Source organism: Condylura cristata, unplaced genomic scaffold (assembly GCF_000260355.1).
Source record: "Condylura cristata isolate star-nosed mole 26May11 unplaced genomic scaffold, ConCri1.0 scaffold00031, whole genome shotgun sequence".
NCBI classification, from domain to species: Eukaryota; Metazoa; Chordata; class Mammalia; order Eulipotyphla; family Talpidae; genus Condylura; species Condylura cristata.
Genome location: NW_004567132.1, coordinates 7080441 through 7097408, shown reverse-complemented (window position 1 = coordinate 7097408; position 16968 = coordinate 7080441). Strand labels below are relative to the sequence as shown.

Below are 16968 nucleotides of genomic sequence, written 5' to 3'. Positions count from 1 at the left end.
TAATAGTTTTTTTTTAAGATTTATTGATTTATGCATACAAGAACTGGGATACAGGCTGGAGATGCAGGGGTGAAAGAATTCATCAGAGACAGTAGGGAGCAGTACAGACAAATTTACTGAAATAACACTGCTGAGGGAAGCAGTGGGTGAGAGAGGAGAGATCTGCTGGGCACCTCCCTGGCCAGGGATTGAACTCAGTGCTGTGGCTGTGGATAGCTTCATGGTGCTGTGCTATGTTGCACCACCAGAGAGGGCCTAATATTTTAGTTTTATGACAGATGCTCTTTCTAGAAACTTCTGATATTAGAATATGAGGAATATTACTACATTCTTTCAGTATATGAGTACCTAAAATATGCCAGGTAATTTCATATGTGGGGATTCAAAAGGATAAAGCAGTATATGCCACAAAGGAAAACAAAGACGAGTAAGGAATGCAGAGAAGGAAGGGTTGTAGTTTAAAAGAGAGTGACACAGATGGGCTCACTGAGAAAATAACTCTTGGGCAATGACCAGAAAGATGAGCCAGAGGGCGATTAGGTTGTCTAGGAGAAAAGTGTTCCACACATAAGAAAAACTACATGCAAAGGCCCTAAGGTCAAATGTGCCTTAATATTCAGTAACTGCAAGGAAGTCAATGTAACTTCTGTGAGGAAAGCAGAAGGCAAAGAGTAGGAGATCAGATGACATAATATTTTGTAGACCATCATAAGGTCTTTTGAATTTTTTTAATGTAGTCAAGTGAGATGCCACTGGAGAGCTTTTTGACAGGGGAGTCTTGATATAACTTACATATAGTTTTAAAAAGAATACTCTTCCCATTTTGACAACAAACTATAGGTCTGGTGAGGTAAAGGCAGTATAACAAATCACAGGGATATTATAACAGTCTGAGCAAACAATGAAGTGGCTTAAACTTCAGGAGTAGTAAAGATGGTAAGTGTTCAGATGCTGGATATATATTGAAGTTACAACAGGATTTCCTGATATATTGGGGATGTAAATGAAAAAGAGAAGTAAGATTACAAAGAGTTGGCCAAAACAAATGGAAAGATGTAGTTGCTATTTACTGACACAGGGAAGAGAATGGTGGAAAACAGGTTTTGGAATGAATATAAATTTTTCAGTATACTAAACATGAGATGCTTATTAGTAGAGATATTAAAATGGCAAGTAGATATAGATTTTGGTATTCAGACAAAAGAGGAGACCTGCGGATATAAATTATGATTAATACATTATTTGGAAATAAGAAGAAATGTAGTAGCTAAAAATGTGGTTGTTTCTGAAGTGAAGCAGATTACTATTTCCTTATGTTTGTTAAAATCTGATTTTTGGTTGTGGGCTCCCCCTGGTGGCACAACAGGATAAAGCACTGCATTATGAAGCTCTCCAAAGCCACTGCAACATGAGTTCAAACCTGGGCCAGGGAGGTGACCCACATGACATGGCAGACCTCTCCTGACCCGCCCACTGCTCCCCTCAGCAGTGTAGTTCAGTTGATCTGCCTGTTCTGCTCCCTCCACTGTCCTGGTGAATCCTCTCACCCACCACATCTCTGGCCTGTACCCCAGTTCTTTAAGCATAAATCTTAAAAAATAAAAAAAACACCATGTGGTTGTATAGAACTTTCAGTTAGCTGTTTAGTCTTGTAGATCAAGACATGCACAAATCATTGCTGCTGAAGATGTGGAGAAAATGAAACCCTCATGACTTGCTGGTGCCAGGGTAAAATCATACAACCATTCTGGAAACAATCCAGCATAACTTAATTGAAATTAAACATATATTCACCCCCTTCCCTCTAGGACACATTTACCAAAAACAAACTACAAGGGTGTGCATATGAAGATTTGTACACATCTGTAAAAATGAGAACAATCTAAGTTATAACATGTGATGGTAACAATATATATTACGCAGAAGCATGTTATATAAAAGAATGTAAGTAGGTCTAAAAACCTACTTTTTATGACTGGAAGTAAAATGAAATCTATACCATAGTACATTTATATAAAATTGAAAAACATACAAAAATATTATTACACAGTATTTCAAAGAACTAATCCTAAATTTATTTTTATTATTTTATTTTATTTTTTATTTTTTAGAAAATATTTGAGTGAAGTAATCCTAAATTTAAAAGACGGGTTAGAAGTGCAAACATGAAATATAGTGGGAAAGGAGGAACACAGATTCAGGCAGAAGATGGGAACTTGGTCAAATAAAATATAATAAAAGTGTAATCTTTCTAGGTCAATGATACTGGTGTCATTAATATAAAAAACTAACTTAATTCTGATTATGAGGACCCTTAAAAAACAAAACACTTATTTTAAATGAGCAATGTTAAAATTCACATTACTTAAATATTATTTCTGTATATATGAAAATCTATTCATAGGCTATATTATATAGTAAGCACCTCAAAGGATTTGTGTATTCCCTAATTTTAAAAGTCTATTTTCTCATATAAGTAAAAAATGACACAATATGAAAGGACACTTCGAAATAATGAAAAAATGCAAAATTTCTTTTGTTGAATAAATATCTCATTGTATTTTTCAAATTTGTCTGTACTGGTACTAAGCAAATTATTATTTTTTAATTTTTTAACTTTTTTTTTTTGAAGATTTATTTATGATTACAGAACTGGGGTACAGGCCAGAAGTGTAGGGGAGGTGAGAGGATTCACCAGAAACAGAGTGGGAAGGAGAACAGATAGACTGACAAAGTACACTACTGAGGGAACAGTGGACGAGACAGGAGAGATCTGCTGCGCCATGTAGGTCAGCTGGGGATTGAGCTGGTACCGAAATGTTGTAGCTAGCTTCACAGTGTTGTGCTTTAACTTGTGCCACCAGGGAGGGCCCTAAGCAAATTAACTTAAAATTAAATTTTGGGCAAAGTTATAAGTGGATTCATTTTAATTTTTAAATTAAGTGTGGGTGTACTTGAAATTCTAGACTAATATAAATATTTTGTGACTTTTTATAGGGTATAAGATGTTTAAATGTACATGAAGAATTCACAAAGCATATAGTTGTCATTACATTAATTACATAATAATTCTGACTGTGATAAGCCATATAGTGTACATATGTACTTTGCATTTTTTTCTTAAGATTTATTTATGTATACATACAGAACTGGGGTACAGGCCAGAGCTGCAAAGGCGGTGAGATTTACTAGAGACAGAGCAGAATAGGCAGACTGATGAAGTACACTACTGAGGGGAGCAGAGGGTGTGAGATAGGAGAGGTCAGTTGCACCATGTCAGTTGTGGGGGGGTGGGAGGTCAGGGGATGGAGCTCATGTTGAAGAAGCTGCGGCCAGTTTCGTAGTCCTATGCTTTAACTCATTGTGCCACCAGGGAGGGCCCATATTTCACATTTTTAAAACAGCATTCTCATATGAAGAAGATATAATAACTGAAACAATGTGAGTTAAATTATACAGTAAGTATATAGTGGTATCTAGACTAGAATCTAGGTCTCCCAAAACCTACTTTTGCAAATGTAAGTTTAATACTTTTCTTTAAATCATATGAAAGTAATGCAGACACTAGTTTACAGCAGTTATACACATTATGAAAAAAGACTTTTTATAGTAATTTCAATACTGCAAAAAGAGTAATAGTTTATCTTAAAAAATTTCAATCAAGTTTAACATTTTTATTTGTTAGGTAATTCACAATCTATTAAAATTAAAGCTATACTTGCATTCAATTTTTAGGTTTTTATTTTCCCTTTAAGAAACCGAAAGGTAAAGGAAAACTGTATTCAAGTAAATGTATAATTATGATTAACTGAAAGACTAAAACATTCAGAGATCTTTAACTCTGAGTAAGAGTTCTTTTTCATTCTAAATTGATAAAATACACTAAAAATAAATTTTAATGAAAGCTTTTTTCTTCTTGTAACTTAGTCATTAATTTTTACTTATTTTAAAAGATTTATTTTTATTTATTTATGCATACAAGAGCTGGGGTGTAGGCTTGAAGTGTGGGGATGGGCTGGGAAAGGGATGGTGGACCTGCTAACAGGTAGAGTGACAAAGTATACTGCTGAGGGGAGCAACTGGTAAGACAGAAGCAGTCTGCTGCGCAGTGTGGGTCACCACCCTGGCCGGGGGTCAAGCTAGTGCTATCGTGGCAGCAGATAGCTTCATAGTGCTGATATTTAACCCCTGTACCACCAGGGAAACCCCTTTTCGTTAATTTTTAATTGAAAATTTAATTGGTTTCAGTAATTTCATAAAGTAGCACTTTCTTAAATAATTTCTTAAATAACTGTAATCTAAAAAAATTATACTAAAACTGTCATGATAAGAATGGTAACAAAATTTCTCTGCTTATTTAGTCCTAAATACTTTTTGCAGAATTTTATAAGAAAGGAATTTTCAGATATTATTTGAAGAAACATTACTTCAAATTGAAGACTAAATGAACCCAGGAAAAACAGGCTTAAGATAGGTTTTTCTGCATAAGGTCAAGGCTTGTATTCTAAATATGTTATGCATTTTACTGCCATTTCAAAAAAGAAGTTCCCAAGAGGTCTTTAGTAAATTTTGTCTATGTGTGTATATATATTTTCTGTATATACTGGTTCCTAAATATTTCACTTACTCTAAATGTTCTAGAGTTAGTTATTTGTGAATATAAGAAGAATGATAAAAATGTTAATGATAAAAATACTTAATCAAGATCTTTATCAAATAATTCCAAGTGTCAAATAATATCTGTAGATGTTTTTTTAAAGAACTATATTCTTGACGGAATTATTTTGTAGTATGATCATGGCAAGAATAATATGAATGTTTCAATTTTATGGGGAAATAAATATTCAATATACTGAAATTTAACAGCATTTAAAGTCATTAAACAGAAAAAAGTCAAATAGCATCATCATATTCTAAATGGCAAGTGAGCATTTTATTTAGTTTTAGTAGTAAAAACTAAATCTAAAAGAAAAATAATGTGAGTCCAATGAGACACATTTTCAATATTTAAAGAATAACCTGAATATGTAATTTAAAAAGTAATTATGATAGGTAGAGCAGAGGATATATGAGAAGACTGAACATTATTACTGCTAGAACTAATTAAATCATTAAATACAAACACAAAGGGCTTGTGTTTTGGTTGGAGCAAAAGGAAGCAAATCTTTGATATATTTTAATTTATTCAAAATGAAAACTAGTTATACTGCATATAAGAAGTTATATGGCCTTCAGGAGGAATGGAGATAATCTGTAACAAAGATAAATTTTAGTCTTTTTAGTAGCAAAGAAAACAGGGATAACCATTAGTCTAGAACCATCTCATTTACAATGTTTTCAGTGACATTTTTTGGGATACATTTTAAAAAATACAATAAAAGGGAATAGTATTAATTGTTGGTAGGTAAAAGTATATTACTGGCTAAAGCAAACCCAAACATAACACAGATGAGAAAACTTTAAGTTGTGAAACAGGCCTTTTTGTCTGTTCTCATATTTTGTTATCACTCATTTTCTGAGGATTACAATTTTCTGAGGATTAGAATTAAAAAAGAAAAAAGATCCCTATTGTAGCAAACTGTATATTCTATACTTCATCCATCTTAATCTTTCAATAAACACAGGGTTTTAAATAGATGAAAATGACAGCAGTCTTCATAATCTTAAAATCAAGGTGATACAAACATCTTCATGGTCCAATAACTCATAAAATGTAACCAGGTCACTAGACCAACATACTAGTATATGACTTTAATAATTTCTAGAAGCAGAACACCTGGAATAGCCAATAACAAATCTTTTCATTGGGTGTAGATTAATTTCTTTGTAACAGGTAATTATAAAAAGTACTCCAAAGAATTGTTCAACTGCAGGCAAACATAAAAGATATCAGAGATCTTGCTTATCTCCACTTTTCCCAGTGGAATCAGATGCAACTGGAACCTTATTAATTTCAACAAAAACAGATTCAAAGGCAGCTTCCTGTTCATCCAAAGAATCAGTATCTGTGGCTCCTTTATTTAGTGTTGTGTTGGTAAAAGATTGTTGCTGCTTGGAAACTTTACTGGATTCCATTGTTTTTCTACCTCTTCTTTTACCAAGAATTTTGACATAATTAGCAGGGATAAGTCCTGTTGTTTGACCATCAAGACTAGCCAGAAGCCAACCACGCACTTTGGGTTGCTGCTCTGATGGAAGAAAAGACAGCCTTTTAATTACAACATATTTTAGAAGTTCAACAAAATACTGATAATAAGGAAATTAAGTAAAATATTAAGTAAATTTTGTTTTACTACTACATAGTTACGTATATAAACAATCTGTGCTGAGACCTTTTAATAATACTTCATGACAATAATTCCTAAATATTCATGTTAAGAGTTTCTGGTAAATACTTCAGGTAAAAAGAGAAAGCAACACCAGTCTCAGCAAACAAAGACTAATAGGAATGCTTAGATAACATAATTCCTTGCTACTATTTAGTGCTTGCCTCAAATTTTTGTGTAGGGATTAACAGAGTTTGAAATCCAAGTGTTTTGAGTTTGGAAAAGATTACATAAGTGAACTATTTCCTTAACTTAGTGAAATATCCTAAAAACTGCAATGGGCAACCCCTCTACTGCCCCAGGATCTGGAAGGTCTTTAAATAAACATGAGAGAGAAATCCCAGTAACTATATCAGTGTTAACTAATAATGACCAAGGTCCTTTGCTGCAGTTTTTAATACTATATGAACACATTCTAAAAATTCAGATAATTCTGATTTATTTAATTTAATTACCTTTGAGAGCTAAGTTTAACATATCGCCAGCACGGAAAGATATTTCTTCTTCAGATACTGCAGCAAAATCATATTCTGCTCTGGCAACTACATGATCATCCTCGCCATTTGCCCAGTTGGTATTATCTATAAACCAAGTGAAGAAGTAAAAGATTATTAAAATTTACAAAAGGAAAATTATATTTATTTCAGTGACTATTGTTTACAACCTGCATAAATTTATTTGCCATGAGTAAAGCACTAACCCAAAGAAAATCTATAATTCTGTAAAATGAACAATATTTTCACTGGTATATTATAAACCTTTTCTTCAAACTCCAAATTCTAGTTCCTTTACTTTAAGCCAGTGGCTGGCAATTTTTTTCCTGTAAATGATAAGATTGTAAATATTTATGGCTTTGCATGCCATATAGCAAAAGAAGTCACTGTATAGTTATCAGGAGAAAAAAATTTGCATAGTTTTTTTACAAAATTCAAAATATAATAATTCAGTTTTGTATAGTTGTATCCTAATAAAACTTCAATAGACACTAATATTTGAAATGCATTTAATTTGCTTATCACAAATAGTGTTCTTTTTTATTTTCCTGGTTACTGAAAAATATAAAACCATTCTTAGTTTATGGGCTATACAAAAATAGGATCAAATCAAATTTGGCCTATTGGCAAGTTTGCAGACTCTAGCTCCAAGCAGCTAAGAACTTCTTTTTTCAGTTCTTGGTCTTATTATAGCACGACACCCACCATACATTATCCTTCTTCCCCTTTTTGAAACTTTCTCTCTCCACCTCCACTTCTATAGTACAGAAATAACATGGTTCTACTTCTGTTCTGATTCCCATCCTATTCCCTTTCCTTTTCCCTCCTCCATGTTAGTAACATCCATGTATATTATTTCAACTATCACTTCTATGTGAGCAACTCTTATGTTTACCTCTCTTTTAAAACCCTATCCTATTGTTTAAAGTGCTTTCCTCAAGTTGAATGTCCCACTGCTACGCCACAATCAAATAAGTGATAATTGCTCATAAACCAACTAGTCCATGAGATTTCTCTGTATTTATTTTGGTGGTTTTATCATCAACTACATATCCAGAATATGACCACATCTCAGTATCTTTGTCACTGTCAAGCTGAACCAAGCCACCATCATCTCTCATTTGCATTACTGTAATGGGGCTTTTGACTCTCTGGATTGGTTGCTTCTTCGCTGACTACCTAAAACCGCTCTTACCAAAACAAAGTTTTCTCCTTAACCTCTGAAGTGTGACTATAAGACTATCAGAAAAGGAGGGTGAAAGATTGGGAACATGGTCAGGAGGGGACCCATCAGACTATCGTAGATTACTGGTACTTTGGTGGCAGATGTGGTGTGATAACATACATATACTTGTATAGAAGTGAATCTGTATTCCTAAAATGTAATGTAAATCAACATGACTTCAATAAATACAATTAAAAATATTTTTCCTTTTAAATGCTAAGTCAGGTCATGTTACTCCTTTGCTCATAACTGCCATTGTTTCTCACTGAATATAGGCCAAATTCTTATAAACTCCTGCAAGGCTTATTACTCTCTATTCACTGTACTGCTCCCACCTCTTTTCCAACTTCATTCCTTGCTTCACTTCCACTCTCCCTGCCGTTCACATGATCTCAGACACACTGCTATTTAAATACTTTTGCAGTTTTACCATTGTCTGTACTTCAAGCACATCTCTCAAATAGCTCCATAGCTTAGTCTCCTATCTCTTTAAGGAGGCTTTCTCTCTATATGGAGCACTGTAACCCTGTCTCTACTGCTTTTTTTTTTTTTAACTTACTTGTTTATTGCTGTTTGTCCCCTAGATAGTCATAAGGGAAAGGATGTTTTATTTACTGCTTATACCTCTAGCTTCTCAAATTATCTGACATGTAGCAGGCTTTCCACATTCATTGGGTAAATGAATAAAACAGTATCTTCTAATAATCCAATCATAAAGGTCTAGGGTGTTTTGATTCCTTTTCCTTTATACAACATAGTTCGGCAGTAACTAAGACTGTATATCTGTTGGCCTTAATTACCAATCATGCAATCAAAAGCAAAAGCACAATAATTGTTATTCTCTAATTAAAAATGACTTACTAAGCTCCATCTACACTGTTAACTTTTGGGAAGACAAAGGTAACCATAACCTCAAATTTGTACAAATCTTACCATCCAGTTTCAACATATTTTAACCAACACTAACTTACACTTACATACTTTAGAGAGACCAATCTCTTTAGAGCACTGTTCAAATGTGTATCACAAGTCTACTTAGAAACAACTATCATCCTTACTAAATAAAGATTAAATCTTCCCCTTTAAGCCTTCAACATAATTTCTCATAGTTCTTAATATGTTTTTCTTTAATATTATAGGACATCTGCCATGTTACCAACCTACGCACTTTTTTAAAAAGAGTTATTTATGTATGTATACCAGAATGGGGTATAGGCCAGAGGTGAGGGGGTGAGAGAATTCACCAGAGACAGAATGGGGAGCAGAACAGGCTGATCTAGTGAAGTACATTGCTGAGGGGAGCAGCGGGTGGAACCCGAGAGGTCTGCCATGCCATGTGTGTCACCTCCTGGGTTGGGAATAGAATTTGTGTTGCAGGGGTTGTGGACAGCTTCATAGTGCTGTGCTTTAACCTGCTGTGCCACCAGGGAGGGCCCCCAACCTATGTACTTTTGTGCAAGATATTCTATCTGCTTGGCAGTCTTTTTTTTTTTTTTTTAATCCCTAACTGATGAAATGGTATGAATTTTTAAGAAATCCAACTTAAATGCAAATTCTTCTTAGACACCAATAGCTAATAAATGTGAGCTTCCTTTTCTAAGCTCATAGCACTTTGTACCAGTTGACGAAGTTGGGACTTAAGAGTCAAACAGGTCTCATTTTGTTTCAGGTTCTACCTTATTAAAATATGAACTTGGGCAAATGAATCTCTGGATCTCAGTTTTGTCACTTGTGAAATGAAGATATTGCCTATGCCTTAGGGTTATAATAAAAAGTAAGTAAAAAAAAAAATACAAGCCAATTCTTACATACAAAAAAGGCTTTCTTCAACTGTCCTATTTCTTATCATTCTGCCTTATTACTATTACCTATACATTTGCCTTATCTACCTCCCCATTAAGTTTTGGAAATATAGGGGGAGTATGTCCTATGTACCTCTGTGTCCATCATAGCATCAATTCAATACTTTATAAATAGAAGTTAGATAATATGTAGCATTAATTAAGATAACAATGAATAACCAATAAGTTTGTTTTGTTACATATTCCTTTCCCAACTCTGAAATTCTTAAGCAAATATATAACTAGATCAAAATACTAAATACATATATAAATATTTAAATACATTTAAAGAATATTAATTTAACAAATCTATTCTCATAATTTGATTGCTAGATGGTCTTTGAATCTATTTGCTTATTCTTACCTGTTATTTCATCACTGTGGGTAGACAGCAGTTTCCAGATGAGGTAAGGACCACCAAGGATAACAGCAAAGAACAAGAATATTGGCCAAGATTTTGCTGAATTAGCTGCTCTGTCCTCAGCACCCAAGCAAGCCACAGTTCCTTCACTTTCTGCCCATAGGTCTTCATTCTCAGAGCCTCTTCTTAAACCTATCATCCACTGTAATCGTCTATAAAGATACCTTATAGTCCTAACTAATGCAAAAGCTGAAAAAACCTTGGTGAAGTGTATTTTTAATCGGGAAAAGTGATTTGCTACATCTAACACAGCCCTGAAGCTGTTATAGACAGCTGAAAAGGTAGCATCCATCATCATACTAACAGAGGCAAATGCATGTACGATACTTTCAATGGACTGAAATGCACCTCTGCTGCTTTCTTCAGCTTGCTGAACAAATCTACTAGGTGGAAGATCATCTACACGGAGGCGGTTGTAACCTAAACCATTATATCCGTAACTATAAGGGCTATAACTTCCATAAAATGAATTTCCATAGGCACCATATCCAGAAGAAAATGTACTGTAAGCAGGTCTGAAAGTGTTCACACTGCTACTTCCTGTCTGTTGTGATGGTCTTGGAAGAATAGGTGGGGGCACTCTGGTAAGTGTGGGTTGTCCAGGTCTTGTCAATAAAGTAGGACCCAAATCAGCAGCTCTAAAACCAGAAAAGATTCAAAATAGTAACTTAAACATACAATAAATTCAGTTCAAAGCAAACACTAAACAGCTTCCATTTTAGCAAATATTACAACAGATTCTACTGAAGATGTCTTGTGAGTAAAAAACTAATTTCTGATACCCAGAAGCTTACAATCTCAGTGTTAAGACAAAATGGATAAAATAAAATAGCTGACTGAAATCTGCTATTTTGCTTACTTATGCTGATATTAATAATAATTTCATCTTCAATCTGTGGTTTCTTTCTTTCTTTTTTTAAAGATTTATCCATTCATGCATACACAAATGGGTTACAGGCCGGAGGTGCAGGGGCAGTGAGAGGATTCACCAGAGACAGAGTGGGAAGCAGAACAGGCCGACTGATAAAGTACACTGCTGAAGGGAGCAGTGGCAAGACAGGAGAGGTCTGCTGTGCCATGTGGTTCACATCTGGGTCAAGGATCTAACTCGCACCAAAGCTGCGTACCCAATCTGTGGTTTCTTTTTAATACACCCATTTCCTCTGGGTTAGTTAGAATTAGGTTATTTGTCCACTCTAGCATCAAATGGCAGTATCTTAACTATTAATTTTATTTTTTTAAAGGCTTATTTATTTATACAAGAACTGGGGCACAGGCCAGAGGGGTGTGTGTGTGTGTGTGCGTGCGTGTGCAGAACAGGCAGAGCTACTGAAATACACTGCTGAAGGGAGCAGCAGGTGAGACAAGACAAGTCTACTGCACCATGTGGGTGACCTCCCTGGGCAGGAATTGACCTTTGTGCTGCAGTGGCTGAGCTTTAACCTGCTGCGCCACCAGGGAGGATCCTTAACTATTAGTTTTAAAATAGGTCTTGATAGTCAACAAAACAAGTCCTCCCACAATACTTCATCTTCAAGCATGTCTTAATTATTTGACCCTTTGAATTTCTATACATGTTTGAGATGTGTAGGTAGCTTTCGATTCTTAGTGAGGTGCTTTAACCCGCTGCGCCACCAGGGAGGGTCCCCTTTCTGACTTATTTCACTGAGCATAATCCCTTCAAGCTCCATCCTTGTTGCTGCGAATGGCATTCGTTATCCTTCTTGATTGCAGAATAGTATCCTATTGTGTAATATATACCAAAATATATACATATCTTCTTGATCTAGTCATCTATTTTGGGGCATTTGGGTTGATTCTAAGTCTTACTTATTATAAACAATACTGCAATAAACATAGGGGTGCATGTATTCTTTTGATTTATATTTGATTTTGATACTATTGTGTATGGTGGCTTTCTAAATATCACTTTATTGCTGTTAATGTGGAAATCATTAACTTTTTAAAATATGGTCTGTGAATGATTGTGTACATATCACAATTATTACCTTGGGGTTATAAATAAATTTTAGCAAGTAGGTGAATTCGTGAATACAGAATCCACAAAATACTAGGATCTACTGTAAATGGGAATCATATAGTAAATATTTTATAACTGGTTTTTTCACTAGCCAGACGGGAGAATTTACCCATATTGTAGCATGCATGAATCAGTACTTTGTTCCTTTTTTAGTCAAATTGATCTATATATCAACTGATAGAATTCAGGTTGTTCAAACTTTTTTTTTTTTTAGCCAATTATGACTAATGCTGTTTTTGAACATTTATTTTCAATTTTTTGTTTGGGTATGTTTTCATGTCTCACAGATATATATGCTAATAGTGGAAGCTGCATCATATGCTAACTCTCTGTTTAACGGTGACAAACAACCTGGACCTGGACTATCAGGTTGTTCTCCAAAATTATCCATTTGATATTTTGAGAAGTAATGGGATAGGAGGTAGGAGTGAAGATTTCCTCATTTTTCCACATGTTGCCAACACTGATTATTATCTGTCTTTTTTTTTTTTAAAGATTTATTTATTTATTCATACAGAACTGGGGTACAGGCCAGAGATGCAGAGGGTGAGAGGCTTCACCAGAGACAGAGTGGGGAGCAGAACAGGCAGATGGACGAAGTACACTGCTGAGGGGAGCAGCGGGCGGGTCAGGAGAGGTCTGCCGCGCCATGTGGTCACCTCCGGGGCAGGCGGGAATCGAACTCATGCGGAAGTGGCTTTAGCTTCTCTGTGCTGTGCTTTAACCCGCTGCGCCACCAGGGAGAGCCTCATGGATGATTTTTTTTTATGATGTCGTATCACATAGAAAAAAATGGAACAAAACTTTGAAAAGAAACAACTGGGACTCCCTGGTCATACAACTTGTTAAGCAGCAGGCCGTAAGGCTATCTGTAGCCACTGTAGCAGGAGTTTGATCCCCAGCTCTCATGGCACAGCAGACCTCTCCTGACCCACTGGTGGTACCCTCAGCAGTGTATTTCACTAGGTCTGCCTGTTCTGCTCCCCATTCTGTCTCTGGTAAAACCTCTCACTCCCCTGTACCTCTGGCCTGCACCCCAGCACTAATATACATAAATAAATAAATAATCTTTTTTTAAAAAAATGATGACTATCAAACAGTGGGGGGAGGGAAATGCCCTGGACTATGGTGATGGCACACAGGTGATTTGGTGATGGGAAGCCCACGGGGATTACAACTGAGACAGAAAAATGCACAAAATGATGTAAAAATAAACTATTGTATTATTTTTAAAGAATGATGACTACCAAGTGGTGTAGCATATTCAGGCTTTAAAGAAGCAGTTCTGATCTAAAGTCAGAGCAGTTAAGAGATGAAGAGAATAAACAAGTATATGTGGATTTACAGAACAGAAACTAAACAGAAATATAAATGGATGATCAGTGAAGCCATGGGCCTACTCAGGTCTGGGCTTGGAATCAGGCAGTGACAGCTATGACTCAGGTTTCCAAGAAATAGCAAGAACTAAAAGTGCTCCACTTAAATAAACTTCTGGGATATTCCACTTTGGTTCCTAAAATATATTATAAATTTGTTGACAACAATTTTGAATTTTTAGATAACTACAGAATTAAAAATTATAAAATTTAAAGTTGTAGATTTAAAAAAAATTACATCATTTAAAATTTCCTGATAAGGCCAGGAAATAAAACTGCCATTTAGCTACTGTTACAGTGGTTTAATCTATGATATACTATTCTAAATCACTATTTTTATACATGACTCTTACAGAGGAGGTGAATGCAGAAGGCGCAGGTAAAGGTAACAGAAAACTACCAAAGAGAAGAGAAAGAAGAAAGAGGGAAAGGAGAGAAAACAACTCAACAAATCATACCCAAAGTGAACTTATCAATAACCTCACACAAGAAGAAATAAAAGCACTAGGAAATCAAGCTAAAAGAAATCAATAGTAAGAATGAAAATTCATCCAGGAAAAATTAATTTTTTATAAAAACTCAGTAAAGCTTCGAAATATGTCTAAAAGAGTCAGAGATAACTGAGGCAATATCTGTGAAATAAAAATTGAAATGAAACAAACGTGCAAATATGAAAAAAAAATTCCATTAGAAATCTTGGACATGATGCTCTTAGAGGGGCTAGCTTGCCATTATGAGACAAGAAGAAAATTGGTTGTAATCTGAGGAGCTGAGTATAAATACAGAACTTAGGGAATTCCTCTTCAAGTAATAGCATTCTAAGCAATTTTTAGTGAAAAAAGGCTGGAAAATAAGAGAAAACTTCCTTTTTTAAAATATGAAAGGACAAGTCAAGATCCAAAAGAAGGAAAACCCAGAGAACTCACTTAAGATGTTTCTCAAGCATGAGGGCCAATTAAAAGAAATGGTTGACAACAAAAGAAACTGAGCAGAGCTTTTAAAAGACTCTCTTGACTAAGACATAAATTAGAAATTAGAATTTATAACTCCTGGGGCCTCCCTGCTGGCCTAGGGGTTAATAAGTCTCAGTGCTACCATGTCCTTGGCCAGTGAAATTATCTTCCTGTTGCAGAGTAGTGTATTTCAGTAGATCTGCTTCCCTTTCTTTCTCAGGTGAATCCTTTCAGTCCCTGCTCTTTTTGCCTGCACCCTAGTTCTACACAAAAATAAAATCTAGGTCTCCCTGTGAGGCAAAGGGTTAAGTTTCAGCTATCTGCAGCCATTGCAGCACCAGTTAGATCCCTAGCCAGGGAGCTAGCCCACATGGTGAAGAAAACCTGTCCTGTCTCACCTGATGCTCCCCTCAGCAGTGTATTTTAGTGGATCCACCTGTTCTGCTCCCCACTCTGATGAATCCTTTCACCTTCCAACACTCTGGCCTATACCCAACTCTTGTATGCATAAATAAATCTTTAAAAAAATAAGAATTTAGAACTCTTAAGTAGGTGGGAGGGTGGTAAAAGTAAAGCCTCAGACTTTGAACTGGGACCTTCAAAGCCCAAATGCTAGAAGGTGAGAAGATTTACAGGAAATAGACTAGACCTGGAAGGAACTAAAACCACAAGCTCAAATGAGCTCAATCATGGATTGGATAAAAAGGATCTCAGGTGGTTAGTAGCTCAGGGTGCATGAGTAAAGTAAAACTCTTCTGCTATAATTCTTTACCTCTGAATCATATACAGTGTTGATAATCTCAGGTTAAAAGTCTCTGGAAGAAGACTGACCATCTTATGCCTTGAATATTCTTTTTATTTAATTGGTTAGTTTGAATAGTCTTAAATTATTTTTGTACAAATGTCTAGCTCCTAACAGAAATGCTGGGCCTCTATGATGACAAAATCATAGGTAAAAAAAAAAAAAAAAAGACTATCAGACAATCTAAAGACCTAAAGGGAATCCCTATAATGGAATTATTAGCAGAAACTTTAAACAATTGTAATCAAAATATTCAAAGAGGGGACCTTTCCTGGCGGTGCAAGGAGTTAAAACACAGCACTATGAAGTGATCAGATCAGCAGCCACTGCAGCAAGAATTCAATCACCAGCCAGGGAGGTGACCAACATGGTGCAGCAGACCTCTCCTGACCTGCCTGCTGCTCCCCTCAGCAGTGTATTTCAGTACATCTGCCTGTTCTGCTCCCCATTCTGTCTCTGGTGAATCCTCTCAATCCTGTCCTGCACCCCTGACCTGTACTCCAGTTCTTATGTATGCATAAATAAATCTTTAAATAAAAAGAAAATACCCAGAATGAAGCACAAATAACTAAAGGATATGTAAGAAGAGTGTAAAATATGGGGTATATAGTAAACTGTAGAACATATACATAACTGGAATAAACAGAATAAAAAGATGGAACAAAAGCAGAAAATGCCCAAAACTTTCCTGAAATTAACAAAAGGCATCAAGTCAGGTTCAAGCTATGTCTATAAATCCCACACTAAAGAAAACCACATTAAGGCCCAACAGAGAATAATAGCTGAAAACCAAAAGCAAAGAAAATTTTGAAAGTAGGCAGAAATCCTTTTGATTGAGTAAGATTAAGTCTGAGATGGCTGAAACTATCAGAAAAAGAAGGAGGTTAGAAAAATGTTTGTCTTTTGATGACAATGTTGAACTAGCGGCTATTTAGACTTCTTGATAGCTAAAAATCTTTAGCTCAAGAATAAGCCAGATTGTTATGTGTATCAGACACTATTCCTGATGAAATGTTTAAAATGAGTTCCAGAAGTAGATGGGAAGTCAGTGTTTTAACAATACTTTAAAGGCAATAATTGGTGAGAATTTTTCCAAATTAAAGATATAAATCCTGAAATTGAACACGGTGTGCACTGAGCAGAAGGAAAAAATATATGTGTATGTCAATATATTCATATTAAAGCTGCTGAGGGTAAATCAAGTATTGAGTAAAATTTCAAAGGCTCCTCTAAGGAGAAAACAATCTGTTTATAAAGGAATAAATATTAATTCTATAGAAAAAAAATCTGTAGCTATTTTTGAGGTTTGGGAACACTATTACCATTAGTATATATGAAAAATATTTTGGGAATTCTTTCATTCCCAGACCCAAAAAATAATCTACCAGATTATACCAAGTGAGAACATTCTGTCAGATGGTACAGAGAAAACTGTAAAAGAAAAGTAATGGCCCCAGGGGTCAAGTTTCAGCACTATGAAGCTATCCTC

At 35.3% G+C, this 16968-nt stretch overlaps 1 protein-coding gene across 1 annotated transcript in view; it reads right to left on the bottom strand.

Annotated features, from left to right (window-relative positions):
* Nucleotides 1-4991: 4991 nt before the first annotated feature.
* The window catches only part of PEX13 (peroxisomal biogenesis factor 13), a 17031-nt gene continuing 5054 nt past the window's right edge, over nucleotides 4992-16968 (bottom strand). Inside the window, exons 2-4 of the mRNA XM_004691426.2 lie at nucleotides 10251-10945; nucleotides 6782-6907; nucleotides 4992-6188 (exon numbers count right to left, since the gene is read on the bottom strand). Coding sequence (XP_004691483.1) covers nucleotides 5890-6188; nucleotides 6782-6907; nucleotides 10251-10945 — 1120 coding nt within the window. The 3' untranslated portion in view covers nucleotides 4992-5889. The remainder of the gene's footprint in view (nucleotides 6189-6781; nucleotides 6908-10250; nucleotides 10946-16968) is intronic.